General features: G+C 41.9%; 2 protein-coding genes across 8 annotated transcripts in view; one reads left to right on the forward strand and one right to left on the reverse strand.

The window, feature by feature from the left end:
* The window catches only part of atxn2 (ataxin 2), a 33,574-nt gene extending 16,658 nt beyond the window's left edge, over positions 1-16,916 (forward strand). For 3 of the 6 annotated variants that reach the window (XM_088336152.1, XM_088336154.1, XM_088336158.1), the window contains 15 exons: positions 376-561; positions 1,096-1,269; positions 1,860-1,961; positions 3,130-3,200; positions 3,283-3,611; positions 3,692-3,755; positions 4,346-4,492; positions 4,655-4,672; positions 5,069-5,141; positions 6,203-6,396; positions 10,361-10,487; positions 11,292-11,474; positions 11,557-11,768; positions 14,042-14,225; positions 16,367-16,916. In XM_088336152.1, the coding sequence (XP_088192278.1) occupies positions 376-561; positions 1,096-1,269; positions 1,860-1,961; positions 3,130-3,200; positions 3,283-3,611; positions 3,692-3,755; positions 4,346-4,492; positions 4,655-4,672; positions 5,069-5,141; positions 6,203-6,396; positions 10,361-10,487; positions 11,292-11,474; positions 11,557-11,768; positions 14,042-14,225; positions 16,367-16,395 (2,093 nt within the window). In that variant the 3' untranslated portion in view covers positions 16,396-16,916. The remainder of the gene's footprint in view (positions 1-375; positions 562-1,095; positions 1,270-1,859; positions 1,962-3,129; positions 3,201-3,282; positions 3,612-3,691; positions 3,756-4,345; positions 4,493-4,654; positions 4,673-5,068; positions 5,142-6,202; positions 6,397-10,360; positions 10,488-11,291; positions 11,475-11,556; positions 11,769-14,041; positions 14,226-16,366) is intronic. The other 3 variants (XM_088336153.1, XM_088336155.1, XM_088336156.1) reach the window with 3 other exon arrangements.
* nmrk1 (nicotinamide riboside kinase 1) overlaps positions 1-18,395 on the reverse strand; it is a 191,301-nt gene that overhangs the window by 79,015 nt on the left and 93,891 nt on the right. The window lies entirely within an intron of this gene.

An 18,395-nucleotide genomic window follows, 5' to 3' on the forward strand; every position in this document is an offset into this window, starting at 1 on the left:
AAAAACTTTTTTCTTAAAGTTGCAATGAAAGTCTGTCTACAAGTCACCAGAGCATGGTCCGTGCCATCAATTGAATAGAGATTTGCCAGTGTTAGTGGTTTGTGAATTAATTTTCTACCCAAGACCTCACAGTACTTTGCATTGAGGGTTCTACAGCTCATAAACTGCACAGCTCTGCTTGTTGGGTAGTGTTTTTGTTACAACTGCACCTTTCTCCCACGTTTCCCTATTTTTCAGCGGTGGTTTGAATCGATTGCTGTGACTTGTGTATGGTACAATCACTTTTGCTGCTACCAAGCATGTTAATCACTCCTGGTGGGAAGAATCTTATTTTTAGCTCTTCTCTCAAATGTTTTTTGTTTTCTGTTTGTCTAGGTCCACCACGGATGTCTCCAAAATCCCAGAGAACACCCCGCACTCACAGATTGCCCCCTGGCAGAACCACTGGGATGCCACCCGGGGTTGATCTGATTTCTCACAATGCACCTGGAGATGTTCAGATGACTCCGTCCAACAGAGGCAGCCCTTCTGGGGGAACCTGGTCTTCTGTCGTCAGTGGAGGTACACTACTGTCAACATTAGTGATTGGCGTAAAAAAATGCGGCTTTTAAGATTGTGTCGGATAAAAGAAGGCGTAGAAAATGATTTCTTGTGTTGAATTGTGTGTCGATATAGTGTCGTGACCAATTACAAACGAGGCCTCCTTTTGGGCAAAAATCCTAGAGGATAAATGGTCACGTGACCAGGCTCGGCCTTTTGCTCGCTTTTGACAATGTGTCAGGAAGCTACTGTTAGCGTATTTTCCTTACTAAAAGGCGCAGTAGTCACAGTACCAAATTGTTGTTGTTTTTGGGGCCGGATTTTTTCTTGTAATGGTACTGGAGATATTGTCAAACTGAAAGTCTTTAAAAAGTTCAAAGGAGTTATACAAGCCCTTAGCTGTTCTGGACCTTGTCATGGCAAAAAATGTTTCTATTAAAAATATGCATGCTGACATCTTGTATGCTAATATGTCTACCAACACTATTATTCTTTCTGGCAGTGATATATTTTGACATTTGGAGACATGACTCATAAATGGCTTTTCTTCATCAGCTCACAGACCTCGCTCCCCGCGCCAAAACAATATGAGTGCTTCCTCCCCTTCTTCTGGTTCACTGCCCCAGATGGGAACATCTGCCGGAGAGTCTTTTGTTGCACCGATGTCCACTACCTCCCCATCTGCACCAAGCCCCGCCCCTCTTATGGTCGCTTCTCTAACAGGAGATGGTAAGGCTTTAAGTGGGTATATTTACATGCGCTGTATTATCGGATTGAGATTAGTACTCGAGCTATTGGACCCTTCTAAAAAAATAAGTTGACATTCCTAGTTAACCACTTGTTCTTAGCTTATGCAAATAAGCAGATTGTGAAGGGGCAAAGCACGATCAACGTCCTTAAATGAATAGAAGTATTTCCACATTCAACTTTTATTTTATTAATTTCAATCACCACACTGAGGAATCATTGTTTCCTCCTTGCTCTAAAGAAACACCTTGTTTTTGTGTCATGTATTTTTACAATTTATGCTCATTTTGTATGTTTCTTGTCAAACGGATGAATGAACACTGTGTATGTATGGCTACAACTGTGGCGTTTCTATATAGGGTACGTATAATAATGGTCTGAAGAAATCAACCAAAACAAGTAAGTTTCGTTAAGCTAGTAAGCCGTAATGGGCGTGTATCATTTGTTTCGGTTCTACAAACGCCAAGTTCTTTGTGGCATCAACAAAGAAGACTATTCGCAGTCTGAATGAGAGTATAATGTAAATTCTGTGCTGCCATACCTTGCGTATAATATGGTCATTTGTGTTACAGGTAAAGAAAGTCGTGTGCAGGAGACGAGGCAAACGTCTCCTAAATTGAACAAAGACAGCATGAAGGACGGCTCATCCAATATCAATAGACCTGCCTGTAAAGGTAGTCAACATTTTGAGTTTAATCAATTAAAAACAGACTAGTGTGGAGTTTTTCCGTTGACGGTTCTGTCATTTGGTAACCAAATTAAATATTCTGAAAATTGTCAGGTTTTAAATTTCATATTTTCTGCACTATTAAGCTCATTTGAATTATAAGGCGCATCCCAATATAGTGTTTTCTCATGTATTTTCAATGTATAAGGCGTACTGGACTATAAGGCATATGGAATTAAAATTTGATATTAGTGCAATATTTAATCAAAGATTTAAAAAACATTGTATGCAACAGGAACATCCTTACAACTAGAAAGCCAGTGATGCTCGTGGCATATGAAAAGGCATTGAACTTAATTTCATTATTGCACGTTTTTTACTCACGGTGCGAGAAATGAATGTTGGAGAATAGAAAAAACAACCAGTCGTCCTGAAAGATATAAATACAGGTACGTCATCTGTATTGGTGGGCAGCAAGGCAGCGCAGTGGTTAGCACGTGTGCGGAACAGTTTTGAGGTCATGGGATCGAACCTTCCTGTGTGGAGTTTGCATGTTCTCCCTGTGCTTGCGTGTGTTTTCTCTGGGCACTCCGGTTTCCTCCCACATTCCAAAAACATGCATGTCAGGTTAATCGGCCAGTCCAAATGAATAAGCGAGTGAGTTGTCTCTGTGCCCTGCGACTGGCTGGCAACCAGTTCAGGGTGTCCACTGCCCAAAGATAGCTAGGATGGGCACCAGCCCTTCTGCGACCCTACTGAGGATAAGCGGTGGAGATATTGGATGGATGGACCTGTATCAGTGATCTAGTGCTTAGGTTTTTGAGTTCTATTTGCCGGATTCGATTTCCAATGCATACAATGTTTTGTGATTTTAGTCAGAGACATGGTTATTTAGGATACATACAGTCGCTCTTGCTCTATTCATACTATGCACCCTATATTAAAGAAAAATGACTTTTTTTTGGCAGGGTACCTTTTTCTTCAGTGCGCCTTGTATTTATATACATATGCAAAATATTTTCTAAAATTTGCCACACTTTCTGGATCATTATTCAAAGTTGGCAACAGATCTGTAACATTTTGTCAACAAAGTTTTAAAATACCTTTGGATCATTATATAAAGTCACCGTCAGATCTGGAAACACAACTCTACATAATACTTACTTTTGTCACAGGTCCACCCTCTTTGGGACCTGACCACAGGAAACAAATAGACAACTTAAAGAAATTTAGTGAAGATTTTAGGGTGAGTGTCTTTCAACACAACGCTGAATAAGTGTTCATCTTTTGTACCACTTTAAATTATTTTCCGGTCCTTCATATTTCAGTTGCAGTCTAGTTCCAACTCAGATCAATCCTTTGACCATGTGGAAAAAAAGCCTCCGAGAGATTCTGCAGACAAGCTTACTGACCTTACCTCCTCGGAAAAGGCCTCCCGGACAGCCTCTGAAGACCTCGGATGTGCTACCCAGTCTGCGGGAGCCATCAGCACGAGTAAGGCCAGTAGCCCTGCCACTCTGTCACCATCCCCTTCCGGCCCAGAGCAGAAGAGGGCGGTATTGGACGTGACATCGCAGGGGGTTCAGACGACTGCTATGTCTACGTTTGGCGGGCCCAAACATGAAGACAAGGAGGAAAAGAAAGAGGCTGCGCAAGAGTGAGCGAGCCCATATTAAAAGACATTGCTAGAACTATCAAGTAATGCCAGTGATAATCTTTGCTGTTTTTTGTATGCAGTCAAGTCAGAAAGTCTACCTTAAACCCCAACGCCAATGAGTTCAAGCCAAGGTTCAACACACAGGTAAGTGTGCCGCCCCCACGACTGGCCATTTAAAAAAAAAAAAAAAGAAAGGTTCCTTGGAGATTTCCAATGCAGTAATAAACATTGCCTTGCTAGCAATGATGTGAAGGCTATATCATTTTGGGTAAAGGTTAATGCAACCCCAAATTTTGCTATTATTAGGTAATGTTGTAAATTCACCCGAAGAATAGCTGACATAGCGTCAAAATAGCCCTTCCAAAAGTTGTACACGTTGGGGCAGCAGTAGAAAAGATTGCAGGGGGAGCCATGGCATCACTCACACCTATCTAAAACATCTGGGTAGACGTAAGAAAGTTTGGATTTGGAATAATGAACTCTGTGCAGCGCCTGAAACTGGATAAGTCCCAGCCTAACATAAGAGGTTGCAGATTTTTTCTCGACCTTGCTCCTTCCCCATAAATCATCAATTTGAAGCCCCAGGTCTTTTTCCCATGCCCACAGAGTTTTAGTACAGGAATCCCAACCCCTGCTTTACTGGTTTTGTGGCTTGGTCTATTGTCTTTTGTTTTGGGATCTGCCAGGCCACACTTTAACGAAGCTCTGCTATCTCCTCCCATGTCCGTCGGCAGCCCAAACCGGCCAACACGCCGACTCCGCCGCGGCCTCAGGGCCAGCCCAGCCCTTCCATTTTGTTGCAGCAGCCCCCAACCGTCTACGGACAGCCGGTGTGCTTCCCGCAGATGTACCCTCTCACACCAGTTAGTCCCGGAGTGCAGGTGAGTTTGTTGCCTTTTCACAGCACTGATGCATAGAATGTGAAAGTTGCTTTAAGAACAACTTGGTGATCCAACATCAGACACAATTTCTCCTTTTCTTCCCCCTGCTCCTCATGCTGTCTCTCCCTCTCTCTTTTTCACTTTCGTCTCTTGCTCCATTAGAAAAGCATAATATGGAAGGTTTGTGAATATTTTTTCTAAGATTTCCTTGTCTTTTCCTTTTATTTTTACATGTTATTGAAAAGCCAAAATACCTCTGAGATGTTTTGCTTGCTTGCCTATTTCACATAATCAGATGTTGGTTTGCCAACTTCTTACTGCAATCCATTTTTTTAAAATTGAATTTTTAAGCACCTACAGGAATATTTCTGCCAAGTAATAAACATGCATGGAGTTTAAACCTCGGGAGCTGTTAATAACATGCACACACACACAAACATATAAAGTTAAAAAAATGCATGTGAGCGCAGGTAAGACGAAGTTTGTGTCGTATGTGAGTCGTCACCTGATTGAGTAAAAAATAAGGACGTGAAGAATTGCGTCCATCATGATTTAATTTCCTAATCCTCTGTGCAGTCTCCAGCCATGTACCAAGTCCAGATGCCGCACATGACTGTCAACCAGTCAAAACCATACAGATCAGGTAAAGGTGAGAGCAGGCTTATTTTTCCCTTTGTAACGTGCAAAATGTAAAGAAATTGGTCTTTTTTTGCGTGAAATTATGTATATTTAATTACGTATTTTGCAATTATTTTCCAAAATGATGCATTTTGAACACAGCCTGTCTTCCCTTTGGCCCCCTGAGTTTTAACGTCATCAGAGTAACACCAACACATTTGCAAGCCATTCGCCATATTATTTTACGTGTTGATTAGTTGAAGAGGTTGCAAGTGTTTTAAGCAAAGTTTTGGTAGGTTTTTTTTTTTTTTGCAGAATGTGTAGGCGCTGTGTCGTATGTGGATGCTGTAACTGTACATTAAAGGGCGAGCAGCCAAAAAGGGGTTAACTGGCAAATAAGAAAAAAATACCAACAGGGCGCTAACCTGGACCAATTGACAAAAGTTTAACCACAGCCTCGGCAGAAAAACGCGAGGCTGGCCAACCAAAGGCACGCTAAGAGCAGCCAGGCTGACAGGAACCAGCAACGAAAAGCGGCTACGGCGACAAGGCAAAACCTGTGTTAACGCCAGGATAGCCGGCCAAACAAGACACGGTGAGCAGCCAACAAGCACCAACTGGGAGCAAACAAAACAGGAAAGTACTCGGCAGCCTAAAGGGGAGCTAGCCTGACAAAATTATACCAACCGTAGCACGCGGCGAAAAACACAAATAGCCTCAATCGCCGACCTCCGAGCAGAAATGAGCAGCTTACTATCACTATTCACGACAATCGCTGTCTGTTGCGACGCTTGCCTCATATGTTGTTTTTATGTGATTCGCCATTTTGAAAGTGTTGTCATTTTAATGACGTCCCAGCTCCACAGCAAACAAGCCATATTAGTCAACTTTAAGACTAAAATCCTGGAGTCACCTAACACGTGGGTTTTTTTCACAACATATCTGCACAATGGAGGGGAGGAACACTACTACGTGCCTTATTGAAAAATACGATTTTGTTTGTGAATTCCTATAACCATCAAAGATGACGACGAGTGAAATCTTTGGCACGTGCAATGTCGGATTGGCTCCAATGTCTGCTTGTCCTGCCAGTTCCAAACATGAGCCAGCAGAGGTCAGACCAGCACCACCCGCCGGGAACGCCTACCCTCATGCACCCAGCTACTGCTGCGGGGCCTCCCATCATCACCCAGAGCCCAGCCTACTCGGCCCAGTACTTCGCCTGCAGCCCACAGCAGTTTCCCAGTCAGCAGCTGGTCCAGCAGATGCCACACTACCAGTCACAGGTTTGTTTACATCAATGCTTCTCAATCATTCATTGTCATACCCCCTCTACAGAAATGTAAACCTTCTGCATTTTCACCATATTTCACATAGTGTACGCCATACACTATACGATAATTATTTTTTTTTAAAGACCGATCTCTTGCCCATTTTAGCTCTAATCCGGACTATCTCTGTCACTGGTAGCAGAAGAGAACGTCACCATTGCTGTTATTGTCATGGTGTTCTACATTGTCTTGAGCAGATAGGTGCTACGTTTTGTTTTTAAGGGGCCGGTCACACAGCCGTTTGCGGCTGAATCACGGCTTTTTTTTGCCCGTGGTTGCCCGCGATGGAAAATGCGCAAAATTGGCCAATCCGCTGTTCATCGGTGGTATGCCCGCAAAACATACGCCGGCGACTGTTCCACTTTCTCATCGCGTCATTTCCGCGTCATTTTTCATGTGGACCACGGGTATAAAAGCTCCCGAGCCGGTGTTGTGCCCAAATCCGACTCCTACGCAACCCCCCCACCCCCACTTGCGTGAACGCGCATTCTGCTGCGATCGCTTTTGTTGGAAGCGTGCATTGACGTTGGTGACTTTTTCATCTGCGTTAACAAACGCATTTTGTAGAATACAATCGCACTTTATTGTTTAAATAAACGCGTTATATAGACTAGGATCTCCCAATTGTTATAATTAGCTCGCTTTATTGTTTTAATAAGCGTTTTATATAGAATACGATCGCTTTTGTTGGAAGCGCAGCAGAATGCGCGTTCACGCGAGGGGCGGAGGATTTTATATACGGTGTGCATTACCGTTCGATTACGTGCACAACAAAAACAAAGACGGAATGGTTTAAGTTGTATTACATTCCCAACAAATGCAAGACGAAGTGGTTTTGGTTATATGTTCGCCATTACATTCCCTAAAAGTGATATAAAAGTGAGATAAAACTAGGTAAAAGTGGTTGAAGCAGCGAGGGGATGCAAATCTCGGCAGGGATGCATTTCTCGGCATTACACCGTGCTGTAGAAATCATAACCGCTCAAGACACGGTCCCGTGAAGATCAAGATTTCAAGCTATGGCACCGAAGAAGCCAATATGTTATTATTGTAATAGTTTTTCATTTTTATTTTATTATCTTGTTATGAAATGAAAAGCAAGAAATAAAAATGGATTAAGACGAGGTCACTATGGTGACGGAGATCCATGTCCACCCCTTGACGTCTCGAGCACAACTGACGTGTGCTCGGCAAATCGCGCTGTATATACGCGGAGAAAGGCGTTTGACCGTCACACGCGTAACACGCTAATTTCACGTAATAACACCGCGATACAGGCGCAGAACATGCTATTACCATGCTCCACCCACGATTTCCCGTCCTACCCATGTGTAACCACGCCCTGGCTGCGGCCAGAGCACGTCGTTCCGCGTCATTACCTCGTGTGCCGCCCGCGGTTAACACATGCTCAAAGTTTTGAGCAGCTCAAAACTTTTTCGCGCGGCCATCCACGTGTGAATTTCCGACCGCGAGTAAAGCACTGCTGTATCTTGTCTATATGGCGGTCTCAAAGCGTCCAACAGCGCCCAACAGCGTCTGCTTTACGGCTAGAAATTTCTGGCCGTGGTTCAGCCTCGATACGCCCGTGAAAGGCTGTGTGCCCGCGCTCTATAGAATTGAGCAGCGCCAAACTTTTTCGCGCTGCCACCCGCGCGCGAATTTACGACCGCGTGTTAAGCACTGCTGTATCTCGTCTGTATGGCGATCTCAAAGCGTCCAATAGCGTCCGCCTCACAGGCAGAAATTTCTGGCCGTGATTCAGCCGCAAACGGCTGTGTGACCGGCCCCTAAGATTTGCAATCTTTAACAAGGGGAGCAATTGGCGGTGGTTGGCAGGTATGAGATTGAGAGACCGTTGATAACATGTAAGCACTTTCTTTACAGTCAAAGTTACTGTAGTAGTTTGCATGTGCAAACTGGACAAGCTGATGCTGGCAGTAAGCAGTCACAAACTGAGCAGTATCATAGTAACCTATGGGACTGTTTGTCAACTGGATTTTCCTCCGTATAGCAAGCAAGAATTTTGTGGGGGAAAAAACTGTATACAGAAATTTTCGTCTTAGAGGTGCTTGTATAAAGTACCACTGTACTGGTGTTAAACCATGCAAGAGTACCAAGCAAGCGGGTCGGTGGCTTTTTTTCAAGTTTCGTTTTTCTTTACTCTCGACATGTAACACTGACTATCCAGAATTCTATTTCATTCATTGTGGCTCAAATAGGTGCGACCAATGTTTATAAATAAATTATGTTTGTTGTAACAATCGAGATAGTTTTCTTTTGTCATCATATATTTGATTGGGAATTTATCACTTGGTATTTCAGGCAAAATTAGCTGGGTCCAATATTTATTCTTTGGGATGTCCTGTAAAATAAGTGAGAAAAGTTTATAGGGAGAAATTACATGTACTGCAGAGTTTTGAAAGAGTTAAAGTTGTTTTCGAGGTTTTTTTTTTTTTTTTTAGAAACACTAAGCTTGGGTTCAGGTGAAAACCGATAAATACCGTATTTTTCGGACTGAAGCGCATCTAAAAACTCAAAATTGCTCAGAAATTTGACATTTGAAATTAGTGCATCTTATGTACTATAAAACATGGAAATGCATACTGGTGTGTTATCATATTTGTGCAATTATTGATCAGTCAAAATTTATAACCTACCACAACTGCATAACAATGGTGGCAACAGGGATTAAAGCGGTATAACAGCAGGAGCATTAAATACTATCTACCAGGCCCAAGGGTCATAGATGATGTAGGAAAAGACAACAGGTTTTATTGTCAAACTATTTTTAATCACAGTACCTGAGACAAGACCGGGTGGAAACATATGGTGGCCTGGAGAGGGATGTGCGCTACCCGGCTGTACTTGCCCAAGACTCACCACAGGAAATGGTGCCCCTACGACCCTATTGTTTAAGGGACCCCACACAGCACAACACCTGAATTAAATGTGGTTAAAAATACAGTGGGACCTCGCTACTTCACGGTTCCACGTTCGCGGGTTCAGAGCTTCGCGGGTCTAAATAATAATAATAATAATAATAAAATAATAAAAAATTAAAAAAAAAATATATATATATATATATATATATATATATATATATATATTTATTTTTTAAGCATTTTCGAAGGGGTGTCGCTACTTGGCGGATTTTCGCGGGTGGTTTTGGTCCCCATTAACCCCGATAACCGAGGGATTACTGTATATCAAAATTTGTTTCACTTTTTCTCAGCTCTAATTGTAAAGGACAAATGTTTTAGAATATGTGTGGCCATGTGTTTGTTTCAGAACAACTTAATTACTTCCAACAATGCCTTTCTCCTTTTTGACTTCATAATCTCGTTTGCTCCGTAAAGTTTGCTAATCGGTGATACAATACTGTAGTCCTGAACGTATTTGCACCATGCTTGGTTTATTGTCTGACAATAGCCTCGCGGCCTAGCCCAATACTAACATCAACAACAAGTTACCATGACTAAAAGGAGTGTGTTGTGTTCATAAATCCTAATACCTTTTCGTGTGTTGTCAGTATCTCGAGCAATCAAGTGGAATTAATTCTGTGGTCACTTGCCGCGATTCGGGTTTGATTCTTGTTGATCCAAAATTTGCAATTGTAATCGGTGGACAACGCACAGATATGTTACTTATTTATTTTTAGTGCAGCCATTTCCCTTACTGTAGTTTGGTATGCATTACATATGATGAAAAAAATCATAAAAGTCTTATTATCCGGTGTGCCTTATAGTGCTGAAAATACTTAGGGTTAGGGTTATCATGAGGCCTAGGGGATCTATTGCCGAGGAGTTAACGGAGAGTTTTACTTGACAAAGGTATTATTGAGTTAAATGTGTTTATGAATCAACAGAACTAAATAAGTTTACTCTCTTTCTATTATTATTTTTTTTTTTTACAACCGCAGGCGCAGCACATGTTCAGTCCTATGATTCAGGGTAGTGCCCGCATAATGGCGCCGCATGCCCACAGCCAGCCCGGCCTGGTGTCTTCCTCCACCACTCAGTACCCAGAGCAGACACATACTATGTATGGTAAGTCCCACCCCCTCGCCGTACGCTGAGTATAACAAAAAAAAGAACAGACTAGTCAGCAAGGATTTAAAAAAAAAAAAAAAAAAGAATAAATTTTGATCCAACCAAATGCTTTATTCAGCCGCTAGAAAGTTGGTCAGAAGGTGCTTTTCTGTGGGGGTTGGGTCGCGGACTAAGGTGAGACATGGTGGCTATCATTGATGAGAAAGATTCAGGCCAACCTAAGGTGACTCACGAGCTGGCGCCGAGAGTGGCAGAGCAGAGGGACGATACCAGAAATGCCAGTGATGACTGCACCACCGTCAAGACCGCTAGCTTAGCGCGCCCTCCCCTGTTACACCTTGGGCGATGGACGATGTGATGTGATCTTAATTAAGCCCTAATTGAGCCCTTTATTTTTATGTTTTTTATTTCAAAACCGTATAACAATTGAGGCAATCTCCATTTCCATAGCTCCCACTTGGGTTTAAATCGTGTGGTGAGTTGTTCAGGTATAAACCTGAATCCCATTAACCGTCAAAATAAAACTGTTCTCGCATATAATGCCGAACATGAAAATAATTTTTTTCTGATTGTTTTTTAATAAAGGTGTTATGCTTAAAAAGGATCACTTTTCATCACCGTTTTGTAGGGTAGGCTACTAAAGTAGGCTGAATAATCAAGCTTAAAACTTTGAGTTGAAGTTGTTTTATTGATCCGCCCCGCCTGAGAACAGAAAGTCTATATCCGCCCCAGAGCTAATTGAGTTTAACATCGCTGGTCTACTGGTATCGCTGCCCTTTTTTCATTTTTCTCTTTTTTCAGTGTCTCCTGGCCCCATGCCCCAGCAATACGCCCACCCCAGCGCGACCTTGCACCCCCACCCGCAGCACCCCCAGCCCTCTGCCACGCCCACGGGCCAGGGGCAGCAAGGTGGCCCCAATCAACACGGGGGCCCGCCCAACCACTCAGCCGCCAGTCCCGTGCAGCACCCGCAAGCGGCGGCAGGTGATAACATTGAAGACCGCCCTCCTCCACTGCATCGACTCGCTCGGCTCAAAAACCAATTGTTTTCCGTCTCGGTCTATAGCTGCTGCCGTTGCCGCCCAGGCCCTCCACCTGGCCAATCAATCGCAGCAGCCAGTGTACTCTGCTTTGGCCCCCACGCCCCCGTCCATGACGCCGGGGCCTAACCCGCAGTCACCGCAGGCATCCTTCCAGTCCGCCCAGCAGACTGTTTACATCCACCCGCAGCAGGTGCAGCACGGGTACAACCCCAACCACATGGCCCATGTGCAGCAGGTAAGCGAGTTACTCAACCAACAGCAAAAGTTATCCTACATATTTGCAGGTGAATAGCATATATTTTTATGTATTTTTCTATATTGTTAAGCTGTTCAAAAGTTCAATTTGTTGTAATATATGATAGGATATTCTGTTGTCTTGGTGATATTTTTCTCTTTGCTAAAACTTCAATATTTGAGTCAGAGGAGGAAAAATTTGTTGTTTTTTAAAATCCGTTACATCAATTTTTTTTAGATTGACAGATTCATCGATTATTGAAGTAATTGTTAGTTGCAGCCCTAGTAGAATTCTTCAAATGAAATGTATTTGTAAAGCAATTTTCAGGCAACAAATTGCCACTCAAAGTGCTCTTTAAAAGCGTACAACAAGCCAACAAAATTCGCTCTCCCTTCCCCACCCAATAACTCAAAACACCTCATACACAAACACTCACACAATGGTTAAAATACAACAAAAAGAAAAGTTAGAGAAATATGGTTACGGCAAGGCACAGATTAGATATGTAAGGAAGGGGACCCTAAGGGAGGCTTAGCCACACTGATAGGGATGGCAGCAGATGGCCTCAAGATTTTCAGGAATTGAACCCCACACTCTACCATTGTGGGCACCCCAAATAAGGTAACACAGAAATATAAAAAACATCTGAAGAAATAAACATAAAAATGTAAAATGTGATACAATAAAAGATGATAAGTTAAAATGATCCAAATTAAATCAGTGACCAATTTAAATCCATATTAAAAAAAGTTGACCCCCCCCCTCTTAAAACCATCAAGGGTCCCCGTAGACCTGATGTGGTCCGGCAGATTGTTCCATAGATGAGGACTGAAGTGGCTGAATGCTGCTTCACTGTAGGTTTTGGTCCTCACCCTAGAACCATTAAACCGAGGACCTCGGGCAGCGAGGGTTGATATAATAAAAGCAAATAGTTCAGAAAGGATGACCCAAGACTATTAAGACACTCAAAGACTAGTAAAAGTACATTTGAAATTGAAACATTTCCCTATAGTTTAAAATGATCTTGGCTCGTTCAGTTTCAGGTGAAAGTCCGGGGGCCTCCCGACTTGCGTACATTCGATTTACATAGAACGGTAGACACGATCACTTTTTTTGGGGATTTCAAAAAATATCCGGACATTGCTGTAAGTTAGAATTTGTATTGTGTGCACTTTTTTCCGAGTAGAGAACATTACTGTAGTGCTTTTTCCCGCCTCGTGGCACTGTGAGAGGTCACTTAGCATGCACACCGAAGAACAAATCCAGCTTCTACTTCCTAGTAAACATACAGTCCTACTTATACTGTATCTCCAGCGCGCTAAGAACGTTGACGTTTTTTCTTTTGAAGCCGTTTCTTTTGAAATCAAAGTGGAATAAGAAAAGCTGATGCGGTGGAGAAAATGGTTGGATTGCTTTTTTTTTCGTCCACTCTCTACCACGGAGGAGGACCTCTTGAAACCCATCAACAGTAAATTAAACGTATCTTTATTTATCTTTATAGTGCGTATTATTTAATGAAATGTTAATTTTCAGGACAAAACAATACAGGCTACTTGTATTATAAAAGCTTTAAACATACAAAATCTAGCACCGAAGCAACTTAGAAACAAATTCAACTTACGAATGATCGGCCGGAACCCAACTCGTTCGTAGGTCTGGTAGTGTCTGTAACAAGTAACAACAATATAGTTGCACAGCTCTTTCAAAAGGGATTTTTTTTTCTTAAAACCCTCCCACGATATTTCAACCTAACAATTTAGATTTAGATTCCCCTTTTAAGCTCCAGGTTCTTTTTGTATTATTTTTTTCCATGACTGCTTTTTTTTTAATCTGTGTATGTTATGGAATTAGTAGTACTTAAAAAGTGATCTATATAAGAAAGGAGCTTAAACGTCTTCAAAGAGAACCAGGTGGTGTTTTTTTTTCGAATTTTGTATTTTTGGTATTGCCTTGATCAGGGCTTCCGTGACTTATCTATGCAAAATTAGGATGGGTTTCCTTAATTATTCTCTGGTTGATTAATGGTAGTCAGCAAATTCAGTTAGTTGGTTGGCATGGCGCCAGGCTTTGGTGACATCCAGTGGATTTATTTAAGACTATGTTATGGTATGACGTGAAGCAGTTTATTTTCCTCTTATTCTTCTCTCAGCATTGTTTCGCAGGCTCCCTAAAATGATGTTGCAGGCCATGGGTTCGACACATGCGTTCTAAGCAACCAAATACAAGACGGAGACGCTCAAACCGACCAAAATTGTCTTTTGTGTTCTTGTTAGCATCAAGCGCACATGCAGTCAAGCATGGTGCCGTCGCACCACGCTCCCCCTACCCACCCTCCAATGATGCTGATGGCCACTCAAGGCCCACCGGGGGGTCCCCAGCCCCAAATGGCGCAAACGGCCCTCAACCACATCCCCGTCTCCTCCGCAACGCCTTTCTCCTATCTGGCTCATCCGCAAGGTAAGCCAGGAAAAAAAAAAAAAAAGTTTTCACCAAGGGCGTAGCTTTAGTCTTAGCAATGATGGGGCTAAACTGCATTTTTATAAGTACAGTGGTACCTCTTAGTTTCAGGATCATTTTCGTAGCTTAAATTGTTCGCGTGACGAGCACATTTTCCTGATGATTGGCCCTTTCTTGACCTCATAAAAGCATCAAAGTGAAGCTTAAATAGCTATAAAACACAACTTCTTGAGCACTAAAAAAACACATTTAAACATTAATTAACTACTAAAAATACAGTAATAAAATAAATAAGATGATACTAACGAAATGTGATTTTTATCATGAGTCCCCGAAACAATGGTGTGTGCGTATGTGGAGGAATAGGGAGTGTTTTTGCGTGAGGAGTGACGCAACTTTTAATGGATACATCAGCACTTTGTGTACACTGAAAATGAAGTTAATTTTTCTTCATTCAACAGAGTTGAATGAAATGCCAGTATAGCCTATTTGTAAAATTTTAATGCGGGCTAGTTAAAATAATTATTAAAATTGTCTATAGATAGGCTATTCAACCCACTAAATAAGAAAAAGTGACCAGTCTATGACCACTACTTTGTAACTAAGTTTTAACACTATTGCAATGTTGTTGTTGTTTTTTTTTTTTTTTTAGATATTATCAGTGTCTGAAACTTATGACAAAAAGCCATGAAGTTGCCTGCCTTATTTTTCCCAACTTGAAGTGCAATAAGACAACTAATCGCAAAAAAAAACATTGTTGCAGGCAAGTATTAAGGATTGATAATCAGAATTTATAGCAGAACAACACTTTAAAGTTAAGTTTATTATAAATCTACTTATAACATTCATTGCATGTATATGACATCGCTGTTTTCCATCTGCCATCAGTATGTACCTGTATTTACTCATCTTCATTCATGCAATGTTTGCGTTGCGTCGTCTGTTACAAGCCACGTGAACTCCTCTTTCCACGATGCTTTTAATGTCTGTTAACGTTTTGTAGCGTCATAAATTTTGTTAGCGTCTTTTGAATGTTTCTCCTGGGACTGAGGTTTTGGCTTGATTCCTAACCACTTCTCCATTTTTGTTGAGTTCTCTGTGCGTCTACTTTGGAAATGATATGCAAATGCACGACTTTATAATGCTAGGGAAAGTCTGGAAGCACGAGGTTATTCGATGCAGGCTTCTGATTGGCTCCCGAGTATGCAAATTGCAAAACGTACCAAAATTCCGAAATTTCCCAAACCGGCGGAGATTTCAAAATTCGAATAAAGCAAACATTTGATTTGAGAAAAAAATCTTTTTTTTTTTTTTTTCTTGAAAAAGTTGTCGGCCACCCGGGCGGAGACGTATTGTAAATTGTACGCCCGACGTAAAAGACGTTATTTCAGACACTGATATTAGAATAGAGCATCGTAACAGCAGCTTGTATGTAGGCTGGTTGTTAGGCTGGTCTAGAGCAAGCTAGTGCTTGAGATTATATCCCTATACTGAGCCAAGCAAAATATAACCTGAAATCAGCCAAAAATAAACATCCAGGCTTAATCCCTTATCTTGGTTCTGTGGAATATCCCAAGGTGTATGTAAGTGTGGTGCCTCCTGCAGATCACTAAAACACAGTGCTGAACTCAGACCTCAATATTTTGTTGGGTTGCACAGTGTACAACAACAAATTTGTTCTGATTATTTCTTTTTTTGAAAATCATTCTCCCTTTTTCCCCTAAGACACCTTCTCCTTTCTAGAACTCACGGCTAAGGTCACAAAAATGTGTGAAAATTCTATTAAAAAGGTGGGATCAAAACAAACTCTGCGGAATACATGTTCACTACAGGCATAACCAAGCGCTTGGAATCAGGTTCCTGAGGGCATGAGTTGCATGCACAAACTGCACCTAGCTGACGGTGGAGATCGGTCACTAGCGGTAATTCTGGGACCACTCGTGACCTGGATTTTCTTGTAAAGCGAGCAAGATTTTTTTTTAAAACCTACTTATGTATCGAAATTTTCGTATTTAGAAGTGCTTGTATAAAGAGGTACTACATTATCAGTGGAGGATGTGCCCCTTTGTCCATGTAAAAACTACGCCCTTGGTCTTTGCCGTTGTGGTGCTTGACATGCCGTCGTTTTACTACTCATGCAGTGCAGCCCCATCACCAGCAGCAGCTGTAAACTGCAGGTAGATGGCGCCAGCGAGCAGAAAGTTCCCCAAAGAGGACCAGGAGGAGCGCTCTTTTCATTCTCTGCATCAGCGGGCGTGTTTCACATCCGTTTCCCTCCTTTCCTTCCCATCCCTCTTTTCCCGGGCGAGGCAATAAGAGAATGTTACCAGGTTGACGATGCGGTGATGCGTCGTAAGAGAAAATGAATCTAATGAGCTGAGAAAACCTAAATTGGAACTTGTCTGCACCGGTTTTGTTGTGGGGGGGAAAAAAAACAAAGCGACGCGTTTTGAGCAGTATTAACGTTCCTGTTCTATTAACACTGCTGCTACGAGAAAAAGAGAACAGCCACTGACGAGGAAACTACAACAAACGGGAAACTGACAGCAATCACAACCCACGTCTCACCCAAACCTAATGAAACTTTTAAGTTAAAACTTTTACTTTGTAGATAATATAAATAATTTAAAAACTAAGCCCCCCCCCAAAAAAAAAATATTAAAAAAAATAAAAAAAGTTTTAAAAACTGAACCCACTGTTGTCAGTGTTCTTATTTTTTGTGAATATGAAACAATTTTCGCTACTACAAATCCACCCAAATGTACAAATATAATTAGTGCATATGCATGTGTGTTTATAATACATAATTTTCATCTACATATGTGTCAGGGTAGCAGTAAGAGTGTACATCTTTTTCTACGTTTTTAACACTGCAGCTGACTATATGATGCACCTTTTCACTTTTATTTCTTTGCAAGCTGGATGGTTGCCTCAACTGGGGCCGAACAGCCGGCTTAGAACTGGTGTGGATCATGGAATTCGACTGTTTTATTAAAACAAAGCATCGCGATGACCCAATGCTTTTCCTGCCCAGTGCTCCTAATGTCAAAGTGAAGAAAATTCAATGAAGTGCGGGTAACAGTGGGAGTAACTATAGACAAAAAAGTAACACATTATATTGACCCTTTGCACACCTCAGACGACACCATGATGGATGGCGGTAAACCTTGGTAAAGTCAAGTCATGTTTCTTTGTATAGCCCTTAATCACAAGGAGTCTCAAAGAGCTGGATAACTTCTTTTGGGTGAGGCAAATAAACTGGAGACAACAACAAAAAGAGCTATACCATTCAACACCTTGGGTAATGACGGGTAGAACGAATATTGTGCAGCTGCCGGATGAGGTAGCTCACCTCGTCGGAAAGCACAAAGGGCGCCGTTTTGAGAAACTGGGGATAGCATTAGCAATGTTGGCTACCAAGCAGTAGTCTTCCCTCTGACAAGTAAAGTCATGTTTATTTGTATAGCCCATAATCACAGAGTCTCAAATGGCTGCACAGACCACAGATTATTGCAAACCAGACTATTATTACACCATCCCCTGATCCAAAACCCACATGAGGGAAAGGAAAAACTCAAAAACCTCAACATGAGGAAAATGAAGAAACCTTGAGAAGGGACCGCACATGAGGCAGTCCCCCTTCCAGAATGACCACATATTCACACATCTAAACAAATTGTCCAGTCTGCCTGACTTCAGTCAACACGATCTTTACCACTATATTGTAAATGGAGTATCCCTATACACCAGTGCTGGTCTACAAGCTTATAAAAGTCTGGATGCCTACCAGTTCTTAGTATCTTGTTGGGTTACTCACTGACTAAAGGGGGCACCACATTTTTGTAAAGGTGAGACACTAACGTTAGCTGTGTATGCTAATGTTTTCCCCAAGGTGTCATCAAATCAACTAATTGAAAGCTGCTCAAATTGGTTTCATTTTAGCAACAGTAGCTACATTGAATGTATTTGGCGTGTCTTGTTGCTGCTAGTTTCCACTCCTGTTCAGAATCTTACCCCCCTGTACGCAAACACACACTTTTTTTTATTATTATTTTTTTAACTCACGACAACATTACCTAATAAAACACACACAGACTACGATTGTGACACTGTCGGAGACTAAGCGCTGAAAAGCATAGGGGAGTGAGATTTTGCAGAAGTTAGCCGCAA

Source organism: Urocampus carinirostris, chromosome 5 (genome assembly GCF_059441175.1).
Source record: "Urocampus carinirostris isolate Australia breed hairy pipefish chromosome 5, RoL_Ucar_1.0, whole genome shotgun sequence".
In the NCBI taxonomy this organism is placed as follows: domain Eukaryota; kingdom Metazoa; phylum Chordata; class Actinopteri; order Syngnathiformes; family Syngnathidae; genus Urocampus; species Urocampus carinirostris.